This window comes from Vombatus ursinus, unplaced genomic scaffold (genome assembly GCF_900497805.2).
Source record: "Vombatus ursinus unplaced genomic scaffold, bare-nosed wombat genome assembly UNPS02014832.1, whole genome shotgun sequence".
In the NCBI taxonomy this organism is placed as follows: Eukaryota; Metazoa; Chordata; class Mammalia; order Diprotodontia; family Vombatidae; genus Vombatus; species Vombatus ursinus.
In genome coordinates, this window is record NW_020954610.1 from 12,945,748 (window position 1) to 12,967,235 (window position 21,488).

Here is a 21,488-nt window from a genome sequence, read left to right on the forward strand (position 1 = left end):
AACTTTCCAACTTCATAGAATTGGTACATAATGTTTGTTGAATTAAAATGAATTGGGAAATGGCTTGATAAAGTGTGGAACAGTAATGTAAGAAAATACCGTAATGCAATTAAGAATGATAAATAGAAAGTATACAAATGGAATGCCCAGGCCCATCACCCCCTTACCCATGGGCCCCCAGAAAGCCACTCTTGGTTCTAGGCACTTTGTAGGTCAGAATCCTTTACAAATCATAGTTGCTGAGCCCCCACTGATCTGTTTACTATTCAGTAAAAGTCATACTTTGCTAAATTTGAACAACTAAGTAATCAAAGTAACAGGGCAGCTAGGTAGCACAGTAGATAGAGTGCCAGGCTTGAATTAGGAAGACCCATCTTAGAGAGTTGAAATCTGGCCTCAGACACTTACTAGCTCTGGGCCAGTCATTTAACCTTTTTTGCCTCAGTTTCCTCATCTGTAAAATGAACTGGAGAAAAAAATGGCAAACCACTCCAGTATCTTTGCCAAGAAAATACCAAATGGCATCATGAAGAGTTAGACAACTGAAACGATCTAACAAACACACACCAATGAAAGTAACAACAGAACATTTCCCTCAAAGCTCTTGAGCCCATTCTCCTACAAATATGAACACTTTGAGTGAGGAATGTAATTATAATTACGTCATCTTCCTGACTCCCAGCCTAGCACTCCACTCTGATACCATGTTGCCTCTACAAACAAAACCCCTAAGAGGAAAATATATTCACAAATACTCTGTTAAGTAGAGACACAGGACAATAAGACACAAAAGGAGGCAAGTCATAAATTGCCATGGTTATTTGTATGTTGACAGTATTCTAAAACTAAGTACATTAAAGAAAGTAGATAAAATAGTTTCACATGTAACTTTTTTATATTTTGTTACCCCATAAAGCAATAGAAGCTGAATAATTGGAGCATCTAAGCTATAAAGTTTGAGATTTTTTTTTCCTTTTCCTGTATATGGTTATAAGCCATCTTGAGTCTTAATTGCAGAAGAGTAGGTGCGTTTAACTTCCTTAACGTGATAAAATGGACAGTGTCAGCCTTCCCAGTTTGGTTTTTGTTTTTTTTTTTTTAGAACAATACCCATTTCCATTTATCTAATTAATAAGAGTTCAGAAAACTTTAACTTCATCTTTGAGGCAATGTGTTTTTGTTTGATAAGTTCAGTGCCGTCAGTGGCAAATGCCAGGTCCAGTGAATGCCTCCAACCATAAGTATCTATGGTAACATTCTCCCTACACTAGATTTTCTTATTCTATGTAAGCAAATCCTATCTTGGAAGGTGACAAGTGACTGCCAGCACTAACATTAATTTAGTTTCGTTTTTAAAAAAAAGATAAGCATTGGGGAGAGATGAGTGACAATCTTCCCCAAGGTAAAGGGTTCAAAATGATTTAATTTGATCAGTAATACTACTATGCTGGCTTCAGGAATCCTTGTTAATCTTCCAGTACAAGATTGGAAATAGGTTATAACCTATTGAAGAGTTTCTATGTAAGAATTTACTTTTGGAGTGTTAATTTGTCATTATGGCATGAAAAGTTTGTTTTTAAATGGTAAAACTTCAAAATCCTAGAAAGAAAATTTGGAGAAGGCATCTGTGCCATTGAGCAACTCATCTATAACTTATAGTTTTCTGGTCTTAGAGAATTGCCTGATGCACTGAGACGTTAACTGATTGATTCATGGACACACAACTTGTATAGGTCAGAAGCAAGACTTCACTATCTATCCACTCTACCATGCCTCTCCAAATGTAGCTAGCAAGGATCAGTAAAAATAAAATCTATTTGTATAGTCATATGTAATATCAAGAAACTATGATTTAGGTTGCTTATTCTTATTTCTTACCTTACAATGTTTGTCCAATAAAATTTTTTTAAATAAAGGAAAAGAATGCTATTCATATGTTAAAATATAAGCTGGCAAGTTCTGTGTGTTCCTTTTTTTCCCCCAGGAAAACAAAAGTATATTAAATTTTACTAAAATAAATAGCATATTGTATGTATGCTAAGTAAATCTCTAGTCATACATATATAGCGTCCTGACAAAGCCTGAAATGGGTTAAAGTTATCATTAATTCTTTTAAAGTGGTTATTAATTGAAATAAAAAGAGATGATTTCTTTTCCTATTCCCAACTAAGGCACTAACACAAAATGCATTTTTTTCATTAAATACTGATCAAGTCCTTGAACTTTATTTTAACCAGTAAATATTACTGGATATCAAAATTAGCCAAATTTAAGCATATATATTTAGCATACATGTGTGTATGTATATTCATACATATATGTGTATGTATATTCATACATATGTGTATGTATGTATATTCATACACGTATACATGTTTGTTGCTGTTCAGTCATTTCAGTTTTATCTTACTCTTTGTGACCTTATTTGATGTTTTCTTGGCAGAGATACTGGAGTGGTTTGCCATTTCCTTCTCAAGCTCATTTTATAGATGAGGAAATGGAGGCAAACAGTGACTCGCCCAGGGTCACACAGCTAGTTAGTGTCTGAAGCTAGATTTGAACTCAGGAAGTCTTTCAGACTCCAGACCCAGCATTCTATCCACTATGCCACCTAGCTGCCCATACATTTCTGTAAATTGTATCTAAAAATGAAACTGATTTATCTGTACCACACATGAAAACCAGTCATTTTATAACCATAGCACATGCATACCGTATGAACATGTTTGTGTATGTTATGTCTATATCTAGGGATAGAGACACTCAAGTGCAAATGATTTCGTAAAGTCATTGATAAAGTGACCCACCTTAATTTAATCAAAGTGATTACCTACAATCCTGCTTATGTTGCATGTTTAAAATGTTCCTTACTTTTATCACTATTTCTGATTTTTAAAGCATACATTCAAGATAACTCATGTAGCAATTACTAGATCCTTGCCTTATTTATCATAATCTCTGAAAATTTATACTCATCATCCTTCCCCTACCCCCAACTTCAAGAAACCTGGTGTGAAATTTCTGAAGATTGTATTGGTAGCTCTTTCAGGGAATAAGAGGGTGAGGAACTGGCAAATGTAGCTGAAATTGGCACCATATTGCAGGAGACATCCTAACCCTTGTCTTTTCTTTGCCCTGAATGATCTTAGCAATCCCTAAAATGGTTCATACTCCTCCAGACCCCTAAAAGCCTGAGGAAATTTTCAAGGCTCAGTCCTCAGCCCTTTTATAAATACTCCTGGAAGATTCTCACCTTCCTGAACTTCCAAGATAACTCCGGATAACTGACACCTCCTCTTCCTCCCTTTCCCAGATACACAATCACTGAGTACACAGGCTTAAAAATAGCCACCTAGCTAGGTATCTTCTGCTATCTAAAAGCAGCCACATCAGGCTGGGGTAAAGTCAATCATCCTTCTACAACAGTGAAGTTTAGATTATAAAGACTTAGCCTCTGTTTTCCCAGGGTTTTTAGTCAATCAGACTTTGTATCATCAAACCATAGGTCACATCAGCCAGAAAATGTAAGGAAAGTTGAACTAAAACCATCTTATCAATCCTGAGGAATTTATTTTTTAACTAAAGCTAATGACATGGAACATCTGTTTTGGCTTTTGTTTTAACAGTAAGCAACCTGCAGTATGTACACTTGCTTGAGAATAATGGAAAATCAAAGAACTTCTCTTACAACATGAGACCAGCCACTGAGGTGAAAACAAGAAATCAAAAATCCAGTCACTAAAGAATTGTCTTCATGAGAGATGGGACAACTAAAACAGTTGATTCTGTTAGCAAAATCACCAAATTTTACATTTCAGTCACTTTAAAAAAATCTAGCCATGAAATGGGGCAATGTTTACAGAAGTTCAAAACTGACTTCTGAGTATGTTTTCTTGCTTATGAGGTCTAAGCTGGAACAGTTTTTATTACAGTTTATTTTATAAATGTTCTCACTATCATGACTGGGAAACATAGTTGTTACTAGGATTATTAAGCCTATGCCATTTCTCTGAAAGACCATGCAGATGATAGTATTTTTTCTCAGTCTACGTCAATTTGGGGCTATTTATTAAAATGTCAGGGAAGGATGGTGATTAGCAAAACAAGGAGTAAACTGTATAATGATTGCTTGTGAGGCTAGGACTTCCCCCATGAACTGCTGCTATGAAAATAAGCCAGAGTAATAATGCATCCTAAATAAAGTAAGCACTTTTAAATGGTATTGAATGACAGTCCCGTTAAATGAATTCACTATTGTTTCTAAGTCAGTAGCCTCAACACAACTTCTACCACTTTTGCCTCATCCTGAGGTTCTCCTAACCCCATTAAAACCTTCAGCTATAAAGTTTCTCTTAGATTAGAAGCAGGACCTGAAGTTCTAACTCCCTGTCTTCAACAAAAAATAATTTTATTAAACTTTGATTTTCACTTTGGCTATTAGATGGTAATAAGTTAACATTTATATAACACTTTAAAAGTTTGCAAAGTGCTTTACCTGTTAGCTCATTTTAATATTAGTACCATCGAACAGATTGCTAACAGGTTGAATGGTCAGGCCCAAAGAGTAATCTCATTCAGCATGAACTTGGAAGGACTACAGTAGAATACCTAAAGATTTGTGTTATTTAACATTTTTGTTAACTTTCGCAAAGAATTTTAGCACTTATCACAGAGGCAAAATATTTTGATGTTTATAAGTGGAAAGAGTCAGGACAAGCCATTTTTGTCCCCTATAGAATGTTAAAAGTTAAAATCTAAGCTAAAACTTAGCAAGTTAAAAGCTTGTCAGGGAGATACACATGCAACTTATCACAATATAAGTACTTATGGACCATGAAATACAGACCCTTCATTATTAAAAATGCACGTTTAAGTCATATCGAAATGCCCATCTCTAGTTGCTACCCTACTCCAGTGACCTCATCTCCAATGTTCACTGGTGAACATCCCAACAGGGAATGGGTTAAGCAAGAGAAGCTGTGTTCTTAACTTACACTTGTTTTCTCTGTCCTGAACCAGGGGAGGGGAGAAAAGAGGAATTATTCAAATCAGATCCAAATTAGTATTGGAAATTTTACCAGTACTGGCTACTCACATGACCCCTCCAGTTCTGAACTGTATCCAAAAGTATTTCTACACATCCTAGGGGAACTATTTGGTCAGATACAAATGAATGATGAATAAGAGCATAGAATTCTATTTTCTTTTTGAGATGACTACTTTTAATTGGGAAGTTTCCACAAGAAGGAAAAGAGAAGTGCTAGTGAACTTTACTACTTGTATTTCCCATTGAGTAATTATGACACATTAACCACAGTATGAGCTATAAAATGTTTTACCAACTACAGATAGCTAGAAGAAAACTCTTCTCTGAATGTATAAATCTCAATAGTCTAGATCATCTAGATTAACTGGTGAGATGGCCAGTGTTACAGACAGATGGCTACATAGTGATAAGACACTCTACCTTAATGGAATAAGAGAACATTATAGTACAGAAAAATAATATGAAACCCACTATCAGGATTTTGTCACAGAAAATGTTTGAAATACATATCTCATTTTAACATCACACGTTGAAAAAAAAATGAAACACAGTGACTGACTAATGGAGTGGGGAGCTTCATTGTATATATAAAGACAAAAAGGAGCAAATGGACTTGAAACTGTCGTGCTTTTGTTCATTTCTCTATTATACATAATCGGTAGTGCCCTTTGATAAGAGTATTTTTTAATACTCAATAATGATCAAAATATCCACAACTGATTACTGTCATTTGTAAAAACAGTATTATATGCTTTCACTTCATTGTCACAGTAGAGGAAAGGAACACACATGCAGCTTTCTTTAAAGTTCAGCTTTATTGACAAATATTGTTCCAACTTTTTTTTCAAAATAATACAGAAGTAAACAGTTTAAAATTGTGTCTCTTCAACAGACTATGCTAACTGCCCCAGTGGTCTGAGGACGGCTGGCCAGGTAAATGTTGAAGCAATAATGAAGGTCTGTAAGCCACTGCTCCTGAGTTCCTCCACTCTTCACTGTCTGCAGGAGAGGGAAAAAAAAAAGAATCAGTATCCTCTGCTCTAAGTCTTGGCAGAAACAGGTTTTGTTTTGTGTTGTATCTGCCATGTGTTTTTATTTAACAATATTTATGCCTTTTTTCCCCCAAAATGGCCTCCCTGATAGAGAAAGTCACAACAGACCTAGCCAACATTTCTAACTTGACTGTAAGCTCCACAAGGCTGAGAGTTATTCCTTGGGATCACAACAACAGTGGTTTACACATTAACTATTCCTTACATCAAATGAACTACAAAGTTTAACAAAGAAGAAATAATATTATACACAACTAAATCTGACTTATGGGTTCAGTTAACATTTTATAGTGAATTTTCAGTAGAGGACAGCCATCTTGTATAAATGATTTCCCCAACCCCCCCAGTTATTAGCATATTCTAAGAGGAAGGGCTACACTATTTAAACAAATTATGGAGATGCTTTATGTAGTTTCTTCAGCCTTGAAAAACCCTACCCATACTTAGCTCCAAAGCAGATATGCTGCTTGGTATATTAAAAGGCTTTTCTCCCCCTCTAGCCCCCCCTCAGCTCTAGCCTATGATTTAAGGGCGAAGGCAGGTGTCCTGATCCTTCTGAAGGATTTCTAATGAAGCAAGATTTGACCCTGAGCCCAGACAACAGTGAATACCTTGTCTTGAGCTAGTAAGAGTCGGAGGTAAGACTTGGCAATCCTGTCTTCCTGGCTCTGAGACCAGCTCTCTATTCACTATGCTATGCTGCCTCTTGGAAATATTTCAAACTGCAAGTATTATTAAAGTAATCTTGGCAATACCTGGCTTAGGGTAGTCCTAGTGATGTCACTAAACTTTATATTGTTTGCCTACTAATAGAGACAAAAGTCCATTTGACTTTGATTTTTCCACTATGAACACATACCATAACCTCGACAGGGAGGTAGATTCATAAAAACGATAACATCTTTCTTCAAAGGTAGAGAGATAATAATTTTCAAGTGCCCTTAGTTGGAAAATAGCCAGTGAAAGTCATGTTATTAAAAAAAGATATACAAGTAAACTTCCTTTCCGCATATTCCCTTCTCTGAATAGAAGCACTGAAAACTGCACGTCAGATTTCGGTTATGTGTTGGAGATCTTGCTGAATAAACTGTTTCCCCCCCTTTTTTAAATTCTTTGTGATAAAGGATGATTCTCTGAGAGAGGAAGAGAGTGATACTGTGGCAAAAGGAAGTTATATAAAATTTAAAGCTATCAATAAAAAAAGATTACTATAAGCCAGTCAAGGTTCTAAGTGTTAATCAGGGATAGCCAATTGAGACACTACTTTATACATGCTACTTGTACAGGCCTGTGACAGATACATCTACTAAACGTTCATCTCAAAGGGATTAAAGGGGAAAGGACCTATATGTACAAAAATGTTTATATAAAGGAGTTCTTCCTTAAGTGGCAAAGAACTGAAAAAGAGGGAGGGCAACCAGGAATTGGGGAACAGCTTACCAATTCATGGTATAGGAAAATAATGAAATACTACTATATGGTAAGAAATCACAAAGAAGATAGTTCCAATGGGACTTGGCAGCACTTGCATAAACTGACTCGGAGAACAATTTATATAATAACAGTATTACTAAAAAGCCAACTGTGAAAGACTTAAGAACTCTAATCAATGCAATGAATCCAGGGGACCAGCGACAAAGCCACCTCCTGAGAGAAAGGTGACAGACTGAAAATTCAGATTTGCTGTGCATGACTATATGCATGTTTGTTACAAGGGTTCTTTTTTTCAATGGGGTTGGGAGAGAAAAAATAAAAGCTACTATTAATTAAAAAAGAAAATGGCCTGCTGCACTCTGTGTACTCCTCCTTTGGCAACAGTAAACCTCCAGCATTACGAATCATACAGAGTTAATTCCTTTAAGAGTCATCTGATGTTTTGTTCAAAGCAAGAACAAAACCAAGGCAAAGATAAGTAAACCACTTGGGGCAAACTGAGCAACGGATGACAGTGAACAGAGAAAATATTCAAATCTTGTTTTGCTTGTCTCATCAAGTAAAATAAAAACTATATGAGTTCAAGTTTTCCGTTTCAAACAAATTACCTCTGAGGGTAATAATCCTAGCAGCCCCAGGTTTTATAGAAGAATGAGGTACACTGAGTTAGGGTTAGTATTCTGACATGCTAACAAATAGAAAATGTGTTCCCGATTCAAGGAGGGATGGTCTCAGAGAAGTACTAATAGAAAAGTACTCACAAGCTGGAGGGAAAAAAAGAAGACATCAACGACCTAAGGGGAGAATTAAAATTTAGGAATGGAAAGGACTCCTTGAGAGAAAAAAAACAGAAATCCTAAGCAGGTTCGAGGGTCCTTCAAAGACAAGAGTTCTTCATCAGGGGGAGCTTGTTTTAAAATATATATATATATATAACGATTTCAATATAAATTTGTTTCTTTAATAATACTATATATTTTTATTTAATGCATTTTAAAAATATCACCGAGAAGGCTACAGGCTTCTAGGATAAGACACAACAAAAGTTAAAAGTGCCAAATGCCAGAGTTCAGTTTGAAAAGGAAAGGGTGAAAGGCTAAAATGTTCGGATTAAAGGCAGCCAAGGCTAAATAAGACTAAAGAGTGTGTGTGGGTGATGCCTGAAAGAGAAATCTAGTCCTACAATTCAGGTCCCTTCAGTGAAAAGAGCGACAAGACTTGTAATGGGCTTTACAGCTTGCAAATTATTTCCTGGGAGGGGAGTACCACAGGTATTCCCTATTTTTCAGAGAAGTCAACTGACAAAGTAAGGGTCGAAGAGTTAAGTGACTTGTCCAGTTACATATTTAATAAGTACAGACGTAGAACCAAGGTCTTTCTGACCATAAATTCAATGTTCTTTCTACTCTACTGACAAAAAGAGAATTTTAAAAAGAGGGCATTTACTCTACCCTTCCTCCATCATCTTACATAATCCTCAGCATAGTTAGGGCACCAAGCACACACCCTTCCTAGTAGCTTATAAGACAACAGACACTGCAGGCTGGGTAAAGTATCTTCTAAGATTCTGAACACTGAAAAGAACCTACCTAGTTTAAGAGCCATGATAATTTTTCCATCTTTGGAACAAAAGAAATATGACTTCCATTTAAAATTAACATACTCTAGCATGGAGTTACAGGGAATAAAAAATTCTTTCAACACCAACAATTCAATTGGAATTACTTATCTCCAAGAAGTAGCTGTTAATGGAAGCTAGCATGGTATAGTGTAAAAGGGAAATGGGGTTTGTCTCCAATACTATATATCCAGTGAATTGCCAAATCTTCTCTTTTTTATATCCACATCTCCCACCTACCCTCTTCTATGCCCTCAAATGTTGGTGTTGAGTCTAGCTGCCTCAGTCACCAGAGCACTTTTGGTTCAAAACATCAGCTCGTGCTGGGACTCCTGAAATAGCTTAATTAGTCATCTCTCCCCACTCCAATCCATCCTCCACACAGCTTCCAAATTGATTTCCTAAAGCAGTAAACTCCTCTAGAGCTCCCCTTTAGGATAAAACATTATTTCATCTCATCCTTTTAAAGTGTCTATTATTGTGTAAGTTTTATCTGGTACATACCTTTTAGTACAATAGTACATGTACGTAATTTATAGATAAGTAAATATTCACATTTTGGGGGGGCGGTGATCAAAAATTTGAGGCCACTGAAGTAGATGGCTTCTGAGTTTTCTTCCAGCTAGATCTACTAGGATCCTATGATCTCAAATACCACTGTCCACAAAATCAAATGTGGTAGAACTTGCTTGAGCAATAACACAGGGTTTCTCACCAAAGTCCTATGCAGCTTCATAGCCTTAAAATCTGGGCCCTTGGTATGAGATATCACAAATTCTAACAGCTAGAATTCTGAATGCTGCTTGAACCAGGAAAAAAAAGTAAAAGCACTCACTTGAGAGTGACAAAAGGTAACAAATCCTGCACTAGTCAGCACAAAGGTACAATCTACTCCCAACCTTGGCCACAGCAAGATGGTTATGTAATGGTCAGGACCGTGCTCAGACTACATTATTAGCATCTTAATGCTAAAACCCAAGAAATGATTTGTGAAAAAACCTCTTACCATAACATTAATATCCTTGACAATCTGCTGTACCAGAAGTGCGTTTGTCATCATGTGTACCCTCAGTGGTGCCTGCTGTAGGAGCAAGCGAATCAGCTGAGCAACAATTGGCAACTCTTCCTGACATGTTTTATTGATCTGCAGATTCTGGAGCATCAGTCTCAGTACTCGGGGCAGAACAGCCAGTACTGAAATACAGGATCCCCATAATTTATCCCTAAAGATCAAAGGGACAGACATGAAGAAGAGGCTATAAAGAATTCAGCAGCAAAAACGTTCATTTCTCCTTCTTTCCCCCAAACGAAAATATTCATTTAACAGGACAACATATTTAAATAGCTGATAACAGCAAACGAGCTAATGAGGAAAAAATTAATTTCATCAGATAGAAAATTAATTCTGCGAATATATTACAGAAGTCCCAGACTTTCAGAAAACCTGGCAATAGACAATTTTTCGGGCCCAACAAATAGGTATCATCATTATCAGTGGTGTTAAATCATTATCAGTTAAATTGTCAGACCATTAGACTGAGAAGAAACTGATCAAAAGAACCAAAAATAAAATAAAAAACCAGTAATGCTTGATCATCACTAAATATTAATCAATACTAAGTTATACATTAAGATGAAAAAAAATGTCCTGGTTTCCCCCAAAAGGGAAAAAAGCAGAATCTAGAAATTAGAGAATGAAGTGGACTGTAGATTCCTGGCAAAATTCTAGGACAGAGAATTTCTTGAGCCTTCAGAAAAGAATAAGGTGACTCATAGGAGCTAACACTGATTCACAAAAAGAAGTAATGACCCCGGGAACGAGAGAGATACTATTTACTCTGATTTTACATTCAACAAAGTATTTCAGGATAGTCTTGTAGTCAGGATGAAGGAACATGGACAGTCTGATAGTAACAGATCAGACTTATTTGGCACTTAAGAATTCTTTAAAACATTTTACTTAACACAATCCTGTAAGCTAAGTTGTGCAAGTATCATCCTTATTTCACAGATTAGGAAACCGAGTTTCAGAGACATTTAGCAACTTAAGCCCTCAGTGGGAAGGCTAATAAAACATTTCAAATTGGATGTCCCAAAGACATCTTTTTTTTTTTTGGTGAGGCAATTGGGGTTAAGTGACTTGCCTAGGGTCACACAGCTAGTGAGTGTTATGAGGCCAAATTTGAACTCAAGTCCTCCAGACTCCAGGGCTGGTGCTCCATCCACTGCACCACCTAGCTGCCCCGTCCCAGAGACATCTTAAACTCAATGTCTACAAAACTAAATTTATTTTTCTCTCAACTCTCTTATTCAATCAACTATGGTGCCTTCTAGGATAAAATATAAACTCTTCTGCTTTGTTTTTAAAGCCGTGAAAAACCTGGCCTCAACCTACTTTTCCAGCCTCAGTGGACATCCTTCTTTCTCCTATTCTCTGCAGTCCAGTCAAAATTAGTTCTTGATTCTTCCCATACACATTAACTCCCATCTCCTCGCCTTCATACAGGCTATCCTACATACCAGGAATGCCGTACCTTGTTACCTCCACAACAATCTTTTTCTTCCTTTAAGACATGGCTCAACTACAGTCTTCTACATGAAGTGTTTTCTGAGTTCCAATTGTGACCTCCCTCTCAAATTACCTTATATTTAATTACTTTGTATATGTTTGTAATTAACTTTATATTTTTGCATGTGTGTTATATGTACTTGTCTGCTCTATTAGAAAGTAAGTTCCTTGTGAGCAGGGGTCCTTTCATTCTTTGTGCCTGTATTCCCAATACCTAGCACAGTCCCAGGCATGTAGTAGATGCTTAATAAATGGACCATTAAATTAACACTTATTATTCACCTACTATATGCCAAGAACTGGGCTGTGTGCTGGAGACACAAAAGAATGCAAAACACACTCCTTGCCCTCAAAGAATTTACAGTTTAATGGGGGAGACGACATGCAAACAAAACGAGCTATATACAGGATAAACAGGAAATAATAGAGGGAAGACATTGTTAGTAAGAGGGGTAAGGCTTCCTGTAAAGATGAGATTTTAGGATGCCAGAAAAGCCAGTAGGCAGAGATTCCAGGCATGGCAGACAGAGAAAATGCCTAGAGCCAAGGGACAGAGTGTCTTACTCATTGAACAGCCAGGATGCCAGTGTCAGTGGACACAAGAGTATGTGGTAGACAGTAAGATGAGAAGACTGGAAAGGAAGGAGGGGGTTAAATTATGAAGGGCTCTGAATGCCAAACAGAGCATTTGTATTTGATCTTGGAGGTGATGGGAAGCCACTGGAATTTACTGAGTAGGATGGTGACAGGATCAGAACTGTGCTTTAGGAAAATTACTTCAGTGCCTGAATAGAGGACTGATTGGAGTGAGGAGAGACTTAAGGCAAGCAGACCCAGCAGGAGGTCAATGCAATAGTCTAGGCAGGAGGTGATGAGGGCCTGCACCAGAGTAGTGGCAGTGTCAGAGAAGAGAAGGGAGAGTATTGGAGAGATGAAAAAGGTGAAATCAACAGGCCTTAACAATAGTTTGTTTATGAGACGGGAGGGTCTGGGGGAGATCTTGAGTTCAGTTTTGGACATACTGATTTTAAGATGTCTACTGGACATCCAGGTGGAGATGTCTGAAAGGCAGTTGGAGATGTGAAAATGGAGATCAGAAGAAAGACTGGGGCAAGATCTGAGAACCATCACCACAGAGACAGTCATTAAATCCACGGGAGTTAATGAGATCACTAAGTGAAGTAGCATAAGAGAAAAGGGCCCAGGATAGAATCCTGGGTTTCACCGACAGTTCAGAGAGGTCTGGATGAAGGTTCAGCAAAAGAGACAGAAACTTGATCTTAGCCTTGAGAGCACCCAAGAAATGACAGAACAAAAGCTTGATATAATTCAAAATTCAGTTAGAATTCAAAATAGCACATTAAACTATGCACCTAAATACAGACACACACCAACTAATTAAAAAACCCCTTCTTTAAAACAATAAATTCTAAATCCCAAGAATTCTGACCATCTCCAATAAAGCCAGAAACAAAATCCAAAGGATCACAATAAAAGCTCATCTTCCTATAAATCTAGGATGCTGAATTTTTTTAATGAGACTTTTAACATGTATAGTAAGAAAATTCACTGAAGAAACTTTCCTTTTGGAAGGATAAGAGTGTAATGCAGAGTAGAGGTGACAGTGAAGGAAAGAGAAAGTTGTGGAAAATGAAAATCATTACCTCTTTCTCATATGCTCTGCATCCGCTTTTTCTAAAGTGAGGAGGAAGTGAAGAAGACTGTAACAGCAAGACGCTAGAAACTTATATATTGTCTCAGTAAGTACACAAGCTTGATCCAGGAGCTTACTCACAACACACAAAATAGATCCAGCAGTGCTATCAGGGATTACAGACAATCCAGCCTAGGTATAAAAGACATAGGTTAATTATATATTTACAAAAGATGCTGTCCACCTCCTTACAAAGCCTCCCCACTCCCACTCCCAAACAGGCTCAATTCAAAGTCAACTTTAAAGCACTTCTATTTTAAATTAATTTAATACACAGGTCCCTACACCCTTGCCTCAAGGTTCCCATTTTCCTCTGAGAATTTATTCCTATAATAAATTACCTTAGAAAGTAACCTCAAGAAAAAACATGACTGAATACTTCCTTTTCCTAAGTGTCCTTTTTCCTAGAATTACCTTATTATAACTTAAAGACCTATGCTAGTCAGAAATACCTTTAATATTCTTTTCAAGCTTCCAGAGAAATCAATCTCCCCAAATAACAATGACTTTGGTACTACCAGGCACATACCTGTGCTTTCTAAATGATACAGAGGACAATTAACTCTTATCAAGTGCTCTCCCTGAATAACTCAACTGCACCTAAGAAAAGAACTCAGCTACTAAAGAACTGAATTTTGATGTGAATACTTAAGTCTGTTCCTCTTTCTTACCTTGTATGAACTACTCTCTAGAAAGTCAGGGATGCAAGTACACCTTTACAGTCAACACAGCATTATGTTATTTAACAATTCATTATTCCATTGCACCAAATAGTACCCCTTTGTTCTTAGGGAAGTACCTTATTTCTTCCTCCCAAAGAAACTTTTTTAGACAAATCTAAGTAATGAGACCCATTTATATGAGCTTTGATGTACATTCGTGGTAAATATACCTACAACTGTTCAACTTATGAAAGTTCTTTATGCCAGTGGTGTCCAAAAGAAAGGATCCTTGAAGTCATATGTTGACATAGGAAACAACACTTATTAATATCGTACTGAATTTTTTTTTAACATTTCCAATTTTATTTTAACCTGATTCCATCACTCATGAGTTCTGCTGAGTTTAACATTTCAGCTTTATGCTATCACCACAAAATTGCTACTCCTGTGGTCCCCCCACAGCACTTTATGGCCAACCCCTCCAACACACCAAGTCACCAATAAATTTAAAGTTCCAAACATCTTAAATTGGAACCATGACCATCTCTGAACAGAAATTTTGTTACCCATATTAGTTAATGATTCTAATACCGTATTTTAGGAATGACATAGGCTAAAGCAGGCTTTTGTGGGCTAGCCTGGGAAGGTAACCACTCATTTCTATACTATTTCAGAGAAAATGCATTCCAAGATTCAAAGTTATCTATAAGCTGGGCAACTGCCTGTTCATATATGGCTGGGAGTCTGGTTGCTTGGAGTCTGGTTATTTGAATACCACCATTCTAACTATTCAACAGCAAAGATCCTTGAAAAGTTAACATTTTTTAAAAAAAATTATGAAAGCTCTGTTTAGGAATTCTTTCTTTCTTTAACCAAATCTCTTGACTTTCAGGTTGTGCTGCAACTTCCTTCACACTTATTCTTGTATAAAGGAGGAAAAACTTTTCAGCCAGTCATAGTCAGCAAGCATATATAAAGGAAGGCAAAGAGACCTTAAGGAGCTAGCATTCTAATGGAAGAGACAACATGTAAATACATCCAAAATATACACAGACTAGATGGAAGATTATTTCAGGGGAAGGCATGAGGAATCTCCAGCTGAAGGTAAGATTTGAGTAGTCTTGAAAGAAGCCAGAGAAACTGAGGAAGTGGAGAAGTGGGAGAGCAATCAAGGATATCAGTGCAAAGGAACAGAGCAGGGGTGGGAAACTTGCGGCCTCAAGGTCACATGTGCCCCTCTAGGTCAAGTGCAGCCCTTCAACTAAATCCAAACTTCACAGAACAAATCCTCTTAATAAAAAGATTTGTTCTGTAAAACTGTTCTCAGTCAAAAGGTCGCACCGGAGGACCTAGAAGGCCTCGAGGCCACAGGTTCCCCACCCCTGGAACAGAGTATGAAGATTTAGGGTCCAAAAATAAAAAAAAAATAAGAATGAAGAGTTAAGATTTGTGAGCCTGGGTGACTAGAAAGATGATAGCACTGTGGCAGGGAGAAAATAATGAGTTAAATTAAACAATAATTAATCAATTCATTCTACATATGCCAGATAGCAAAAAAGAGATGGAAAAGAAAGTGAAATGGAGGAAAGTCAAGGAAGTCTGAGAGGTAACAGTCCTGAGAAATTCCCACCCACAGCTATGGTAGGTTTTCATGAAACTATGCTCAAGACTATCTCCTTTACTCAATTTTTAACTTTGTCCAAGCCTCTGGCCCCTAGAGTTGTCACTTCTTCAACTTGTGCAAGTCTATTATTACTAATCCTACATAAAGGAAATTTTACAAGTATAAAGAGGATGTCTGCTATGAGATGACCATGAAATCATACTATTTAATTAATTTATATAACCATAAAATTTGACGTCTAGAACCTTAGAAATCTCATAGTCCAATCCACTCCTTTTACAGATAAGCAAATCGAGGCACAAGGGTGTTAACTGTCTTGCCTAAGGTTAGACAGTTAAGAAGTAGCAGAGCTGAGCTTCCCTGAAGTCAAATCTTCTGACTTCTAGTCTGGATGATTTTTTCATATCACATAGTGAATGAAAGGTCCCTTACAACAGATCCCCAAGAAGAACCAAGGTGCAATATATTAACCCTACCATTCCCTAAAGAAAGTTTAATGTCCCTTGTGTATCATGACACCACCCACAGCACTTAAAAAAATTCAATCTGAATATAACAGGTAGTAAAAAGTATACTTACCATATGCTTACTGATGGCACTTTGCAGGACATCCAAACACTGACTTCGAGCAGGAATAATGGATAAGTTGTGACACACTGCCTGTCAGAATAAAAGAAAACTGTAATTAATCAATGTTTTCACAATGAAAACTGAAATTCAACAGGCAAGATTTCTTTGTATTGGTCCAATCAAAAACCACACCTTTCCCCAAAATCTGACAACAGTCCACCTGCCCAGATACCTGTCCTGAGCTCCACAGGGATCTCAATACAAAGCCTACCAACTGCTCCTTCTTTCTTTGGAGCCCTGGAAGTAAGAAACAAGATGCTAGGCTCAGAACTGAGGGAATCTCCAGGAATCCCACCTGCCAAGAACTGCTGCTATGATGCATGAGTTCAAGGTCACAGAGTGGAAAAGACAAGGTATTGGGTGAAAGCCTTATCCTCAGCTCCAAAAAGCCTATGAGTGTGGGGATTTAAATATAGTTTCTGAAACAAAGTAGCAGTGGGGAGCAATTTTTCCCAGTCTAAACAACATTTTTCCCCCTTTCAAAGGCATCTTATTTTAGGAATAGAGCCAATATCCAGACTAATGTAGTACTGTATGTATATATTAATGCCAAAAGTGTAACAATTTTCAAAAGACCTGAATATTATCAATGACCACACCAAAAAGAAAAAAATTTCTGGGTACATGCAAACTAAAATAACTCAAATTTCACCCCATATCAATGAAGGAAGAAAAGGTAATAAAAAACAAATAGTGTTGGAGTGGTGATGAAAGAGAGGCCCAATAAAATATTGTTGACAGAGCCATAAATTGGTTCAGTACTTCTGGAAAGCAATCTGAAATGAAGCAAGAAAGTAACTGAATTATCACTTTTCTGGGATAGGGGTAATCAGGGGCCATATTTCGGAAATGAATGCAAAAAAAACCTGGGACGATTTGTTTGAACTGATGGAGATGCAGAGTGAAATGAAAAGAACCAGGAAAACAATTTAAACAATGACAATAATATAGTAAAGGCCAACAACTTCAAAGAAGTAAGAAATTAGAAACTATTATCAATGTCATGACCAAACACAATTCCACAGAACTAATGATGAAACATGCTACCCATCTCCTCATAGAGAAGTGAAGAATAATATAGAATGAGAAATATTTTTGAGAGTATGGGCAATGCAGAAATTGATCTTGATTTACAAAATATGTTTGAAATGGGTTTTGACTTTCTTTTGTTCTCAACTGGAGAGGAGAATGGGGTGGGAAGGTGATTTTTGCTAAGTGAAACAAATAAACTTTGTCTTTAAGAAAATGACTGTGATATAAATAACAAAGGCATCAATGAAATTTAAGGAAAAGACCCCATAAATGCATTAATGAGTAGGTATGTGTATGAGTAAGTATTACCGATGACCTTAGGTTTTGTTTTTTACCACTACCAGGGGCACTTTCCTGCCCCTGCCTTTCCACTTCCTTTTCCCCTTCATGTCATCTGAATAACCCCTGTGAGATTTCCCCACCACTACTAGAAACACCATCTCTTCCTTTTTCTTACTCTTTCACCTGGGTGCTTGATTATTCACAGGACTTTGATGACATGGGAATCATGGTAAGAGAATTCTATTCCATCTGATGACAGAGGACCTAGGCCTTATGATGATAAGGTCTGGCCCCTACACCCTGTAGTCCTCTCCCCTCCCTGTCATCTGATCAATTTATATAACCCAAGTAACTGTCACATGAGGCTTTGCCATCCAACTCACTGCTGTACCCTTAGGACTCCTGGGCTTCTCCATCAGCCCTGCAACTAAACTTTCATTTCTCTTATCTCCCCCAAAAAGAACAAGTCCCTTAAGAACACAGACTGTCTTGCATGTCCTAGGTATATCCCCAGTGCTTCATACACAGTAAGCACTTTAATAAATTTTTTTTCATTCATTCATTTATACCACTGTGATTTCTAGATATATCCCTTTCCCACCCCAAGCACTAAATTCTAAAAAAGGAAATCAATTAAGCAAAAATAACTGAAACTGACAGCATATGCAACATTTTGCCCTTAATGTCATTTTCCTGACAAGAGAAAGCAAACATATTTCATTACCCATTTTCCAGACCAAGAGTGGATAATGCAATTAAAACCCAGCTTTTCATGTAGATTTATCCTCAAACTACCATATAACTGAGTTGCTTATTCATATATAGGGTTATATATTTTCTACTTTGTGAGAAAAACAATGGAATTGAGCAAAATAGTTCCCCGACATGGAGAGGGGAAAACACTACATCTGGAGAGAGAACACTATTAGGTAAAGCTGTTGGTTCCAGTGCTTCTTTAGGAAAAACAAAATAAGTGAAAAAACTATTGGAGAGACAGGTTTCAAACTGTAGCCCCAGCACTCTACCAACTTGAATGTTGTTAAGAAAAGTGGAAGATCAATAGCTAGGAATAATGAGTAAGACTCCAATAGCACAGCTCCCCGGACTATAATACTTTAAAGTTCTATTCCATGAAAAGAATTCTATGACTTGAACATAACATGGAGCTAAACAGATATGGATGAGTCACAAAGAGATATGTGGATAAGGTAGAGATAGGGAGACGGGAAAAAATAGGAGAGGAAAGTGGAAAAGAAATGAGAAGATGGTCAATTTCCATTTTAAAGAGCCGTATCATTCACAAGTGGATCATTTTGAACAAAAACCTCTTTATTTCTCTCTTAATATTTTTGATATCATGATGGAATCTGGTGATTTGATCTATTATTTTCAATTTTAAGTCTAATTAATTGGGAAAAAAATAGATATAGAAAATCACAAAAGGCAGGCCATCCCACCCAAAAGTTCTTATTCAAGAAATAAAGATAAGTAAATCAAATAAAATATCAATGAGTATCAAAAACTATCATAAATCTGAAGGTGCTCCAAAATAAGTAAGTAATTTTGTAACAAGTCTAAGTACAGTTTCAACAGAAAAAAATGGATTTTCTATAAGAACTACATGAATACCTAGAAAAAAACAAAGAGATTAAAAATGAAATAAAAGCTCAAGGAAAGAAAATCACTAACTTACAAGAAAAAATGGTGAACCTTACCCAAGAAATGGAACTCCTAAAAACTAAAAGGCAGCATTAAAAAATAAATAACTTCATGAGACCACAAAAAATATTACAACAAAATCAAAATATTGAAAAGAATTGAAGAAAACCTAAGATACCTGATGTAAAACAAACAAACATACATACATCCTGGCAAACAAGTCAAGGAGAGGTCATTTAAGAATCACTAGACTTGTTGAATGATTTTTTTAAAACAAACTGAAATATATTTCAAGAAGTCATAAATGAAAATTGCCCCGATCTATTAAAACGACAGAGCAAAGATAGAATCCATTAATTACCTCCTGAAAGAAAACTCAAAAGTCCCACGGAATTTCTGACAAAATGAAGAGCTCCTGCATGAAAGAAATAACACCAGGAAAGAAGTATGCGCAAAATAGATGACCACTGGAATGGGGAATGACTGAACAAATTGCAGTACATAAATGTAATCCAATATTACTGTACTGTAAGAAAGGATGAATATGATGTATACAGAGAAGCATGGGAAGATCAACATGAACTGATGCAAAGTGAAATAAGCAGAGCCAAGAAAATAATATATATTTCAACAATGTAAATTAAGAGAATCACCACAAAATAATCAAAAGTGAATATTGCAAAGCTGAAAAGAATGTCTCCAAAGAAATTTTTTTTAAGGCAATTGGGGTTAAGTGACTTGCCCAGGGTCACACAGCTAGTAAGTGTCAAGTGTTTGGTCTGAGGCTGGATTTGAATTCAGGTCCTCCTGACTCCAGGGCCAATGGTCTATCCAATGCGCCACCTAGCTGCCCCTCAAAGAAAAAATTTGAGAAGATATCCTTGCCCCACTCTTTGAAGAGGTAGGATATACACAGGTGTATAATACTGCATATTTTTTCAGACTTTTTCAATGCAATGATCAATTTTGCTGATTTTTTCCCTTTTTCCTCTGCTTCTTTTTCTTTAAAACAAAAATATTTGTGATATGGAAGAGCCTTCTAGGGGTGGAGGAAAAGGGATGCATATTGGGAGAAAATCTGGAGATGTTAAAAAAGATATCAATAAAAATTCATTTTTAAAAAAGAAAAAAACTATTGCAAGCATTCATCAAGAAGCAGTTCAAATACTAAGGAACTATACTTAGGATAGATTACACATGACCCAGGAACTCATACTATAAATTAGAGATTTTATAATACAAATACAAAAGACATACTTATAACCAAGAATAATTTGCCCTACAAAGTTGTATATAAACCTGAAGGGGAAAAAAAATAGATATTTAATGGAATTGAGGACTTCCAAGCATTTCTGATGAAAAGACCATTGCTAAGTGGGAATTATGAAGTAAAAACACAAGAACCAGAGAAACCCAAGGTAAATTTATTTGAGCCAGAAGACAATGAATTGCTAAAATTCTAATAAGGGGAAAAGAAACAAGGATCTCTTCAGAATTTTAATGACTTCAGAAGAATTAGTAGAGTTCAATAATTAAAGGATCTTAAGGGTAAACTGGTTCAGTTTTGAGTATTTTAAGAGAGGGAAAAAGAAAGGAGAGTAAAAGGAATAGAGTAATGTAGACAAGACCAGAAAAGTTGGTATAACTTGCTATTTCACATAACTGGGGTGAACAGAAAAGTACATATACATGGGAGAACAGGTGAGGGGAGTGGGCATCAGATAACTCATCTGAAAGAGACAAGGGAGAGTTAAACACGTAAGCAGTCTGTGTATCAAACTCAACATAGAAACAAGCAGGGATGGGGAAGGGGAGGAAGTAAGAGAAGGATATCACCAGGAAAGGAAAAGTCACAAAATAAACAAACTTCCTAATCCTGAAGGGTGGATTAAATGGAAGGAAAAGAAGAGAAAAGAACTTAAGGCTAGAGTGTCAAACTCAAACAGAAAGGGTTATTTCCCTGCAGGCCACATATTGACTTAGAAAACCTCAAATTAATAATGTTATACTGTATTTTTACTTATTTTGTTAAACATTCTCATTTACATATGGTGGTCCCACACACTTCTCCCCCACTAGTTTAATACTTCTAATTAACTCTAAGGGAATGCCTTAGATTTCCTCTTCAACAACTGCAGAATATATAAGCAAACTGTGTATGTTAA

The 21,488-nt window shown here is 36.6% G+C and overlaps 2 protein-coding genes across 4 annotated transcripts in view; one reads left to right on the forward strand and one right to left on the reverse strand.

Moving 5' to 3' along the window:
* The window catches only part of LOC114025752 (inversin-like), a 223,771-nt gene extending 218,025 nt beyond the window's left edge, over positions 1-5,746 (forward strand). For both annotated transcript variants that reach the window (XM_027839242.1, XM_027839243.1), the window contains exon 17: positions 3,627-5,746. In XM_027839242.1, the coding sequence (XP_027695043.1) occupies positions 3,627-3,742 (116 nt within the window). In that variant the 3' untranslated portion in view covers positions 3,743-5,746. The remainder of the gene's footprint in view (positions 1-3,626) is intronic.
* Positions 5,747-5,843: 97 nt separating this feature from the next.
* The window catches only part of LOC114025753 (testis-expressed protein 10-like), a 65,231-nt gene continuing 49,586 nt past the window's right edge, over positions 5,844-21,488 (reverse strand). For both annotated transcript variants that reach the window (XM_027839245.1, XM_027839244.1), the window contains exons 12-15: positions 16,300-16,380; positions 13,385-13,566; positions 10,158-10,374; positions 5,844-6,046 (exon numbers count right to left, since the gene is read on the reverse strand). In XM_027839245.1, coding sequence (XP_027695046.1) covers positions 5,933-6,046; positions 10,158-10,374; positions 13,385-13,566; positions 16,300-16,380 — 594 coding nt within the window. In that variant the 3' untranslated portion in view covers positions 5,844-5,932. The remainder of the gene's footprint in view (positions 6,047-10,157; positions 10,375-13,384; positions 13,567-16,299; positions 16,381-21,488) is intronic.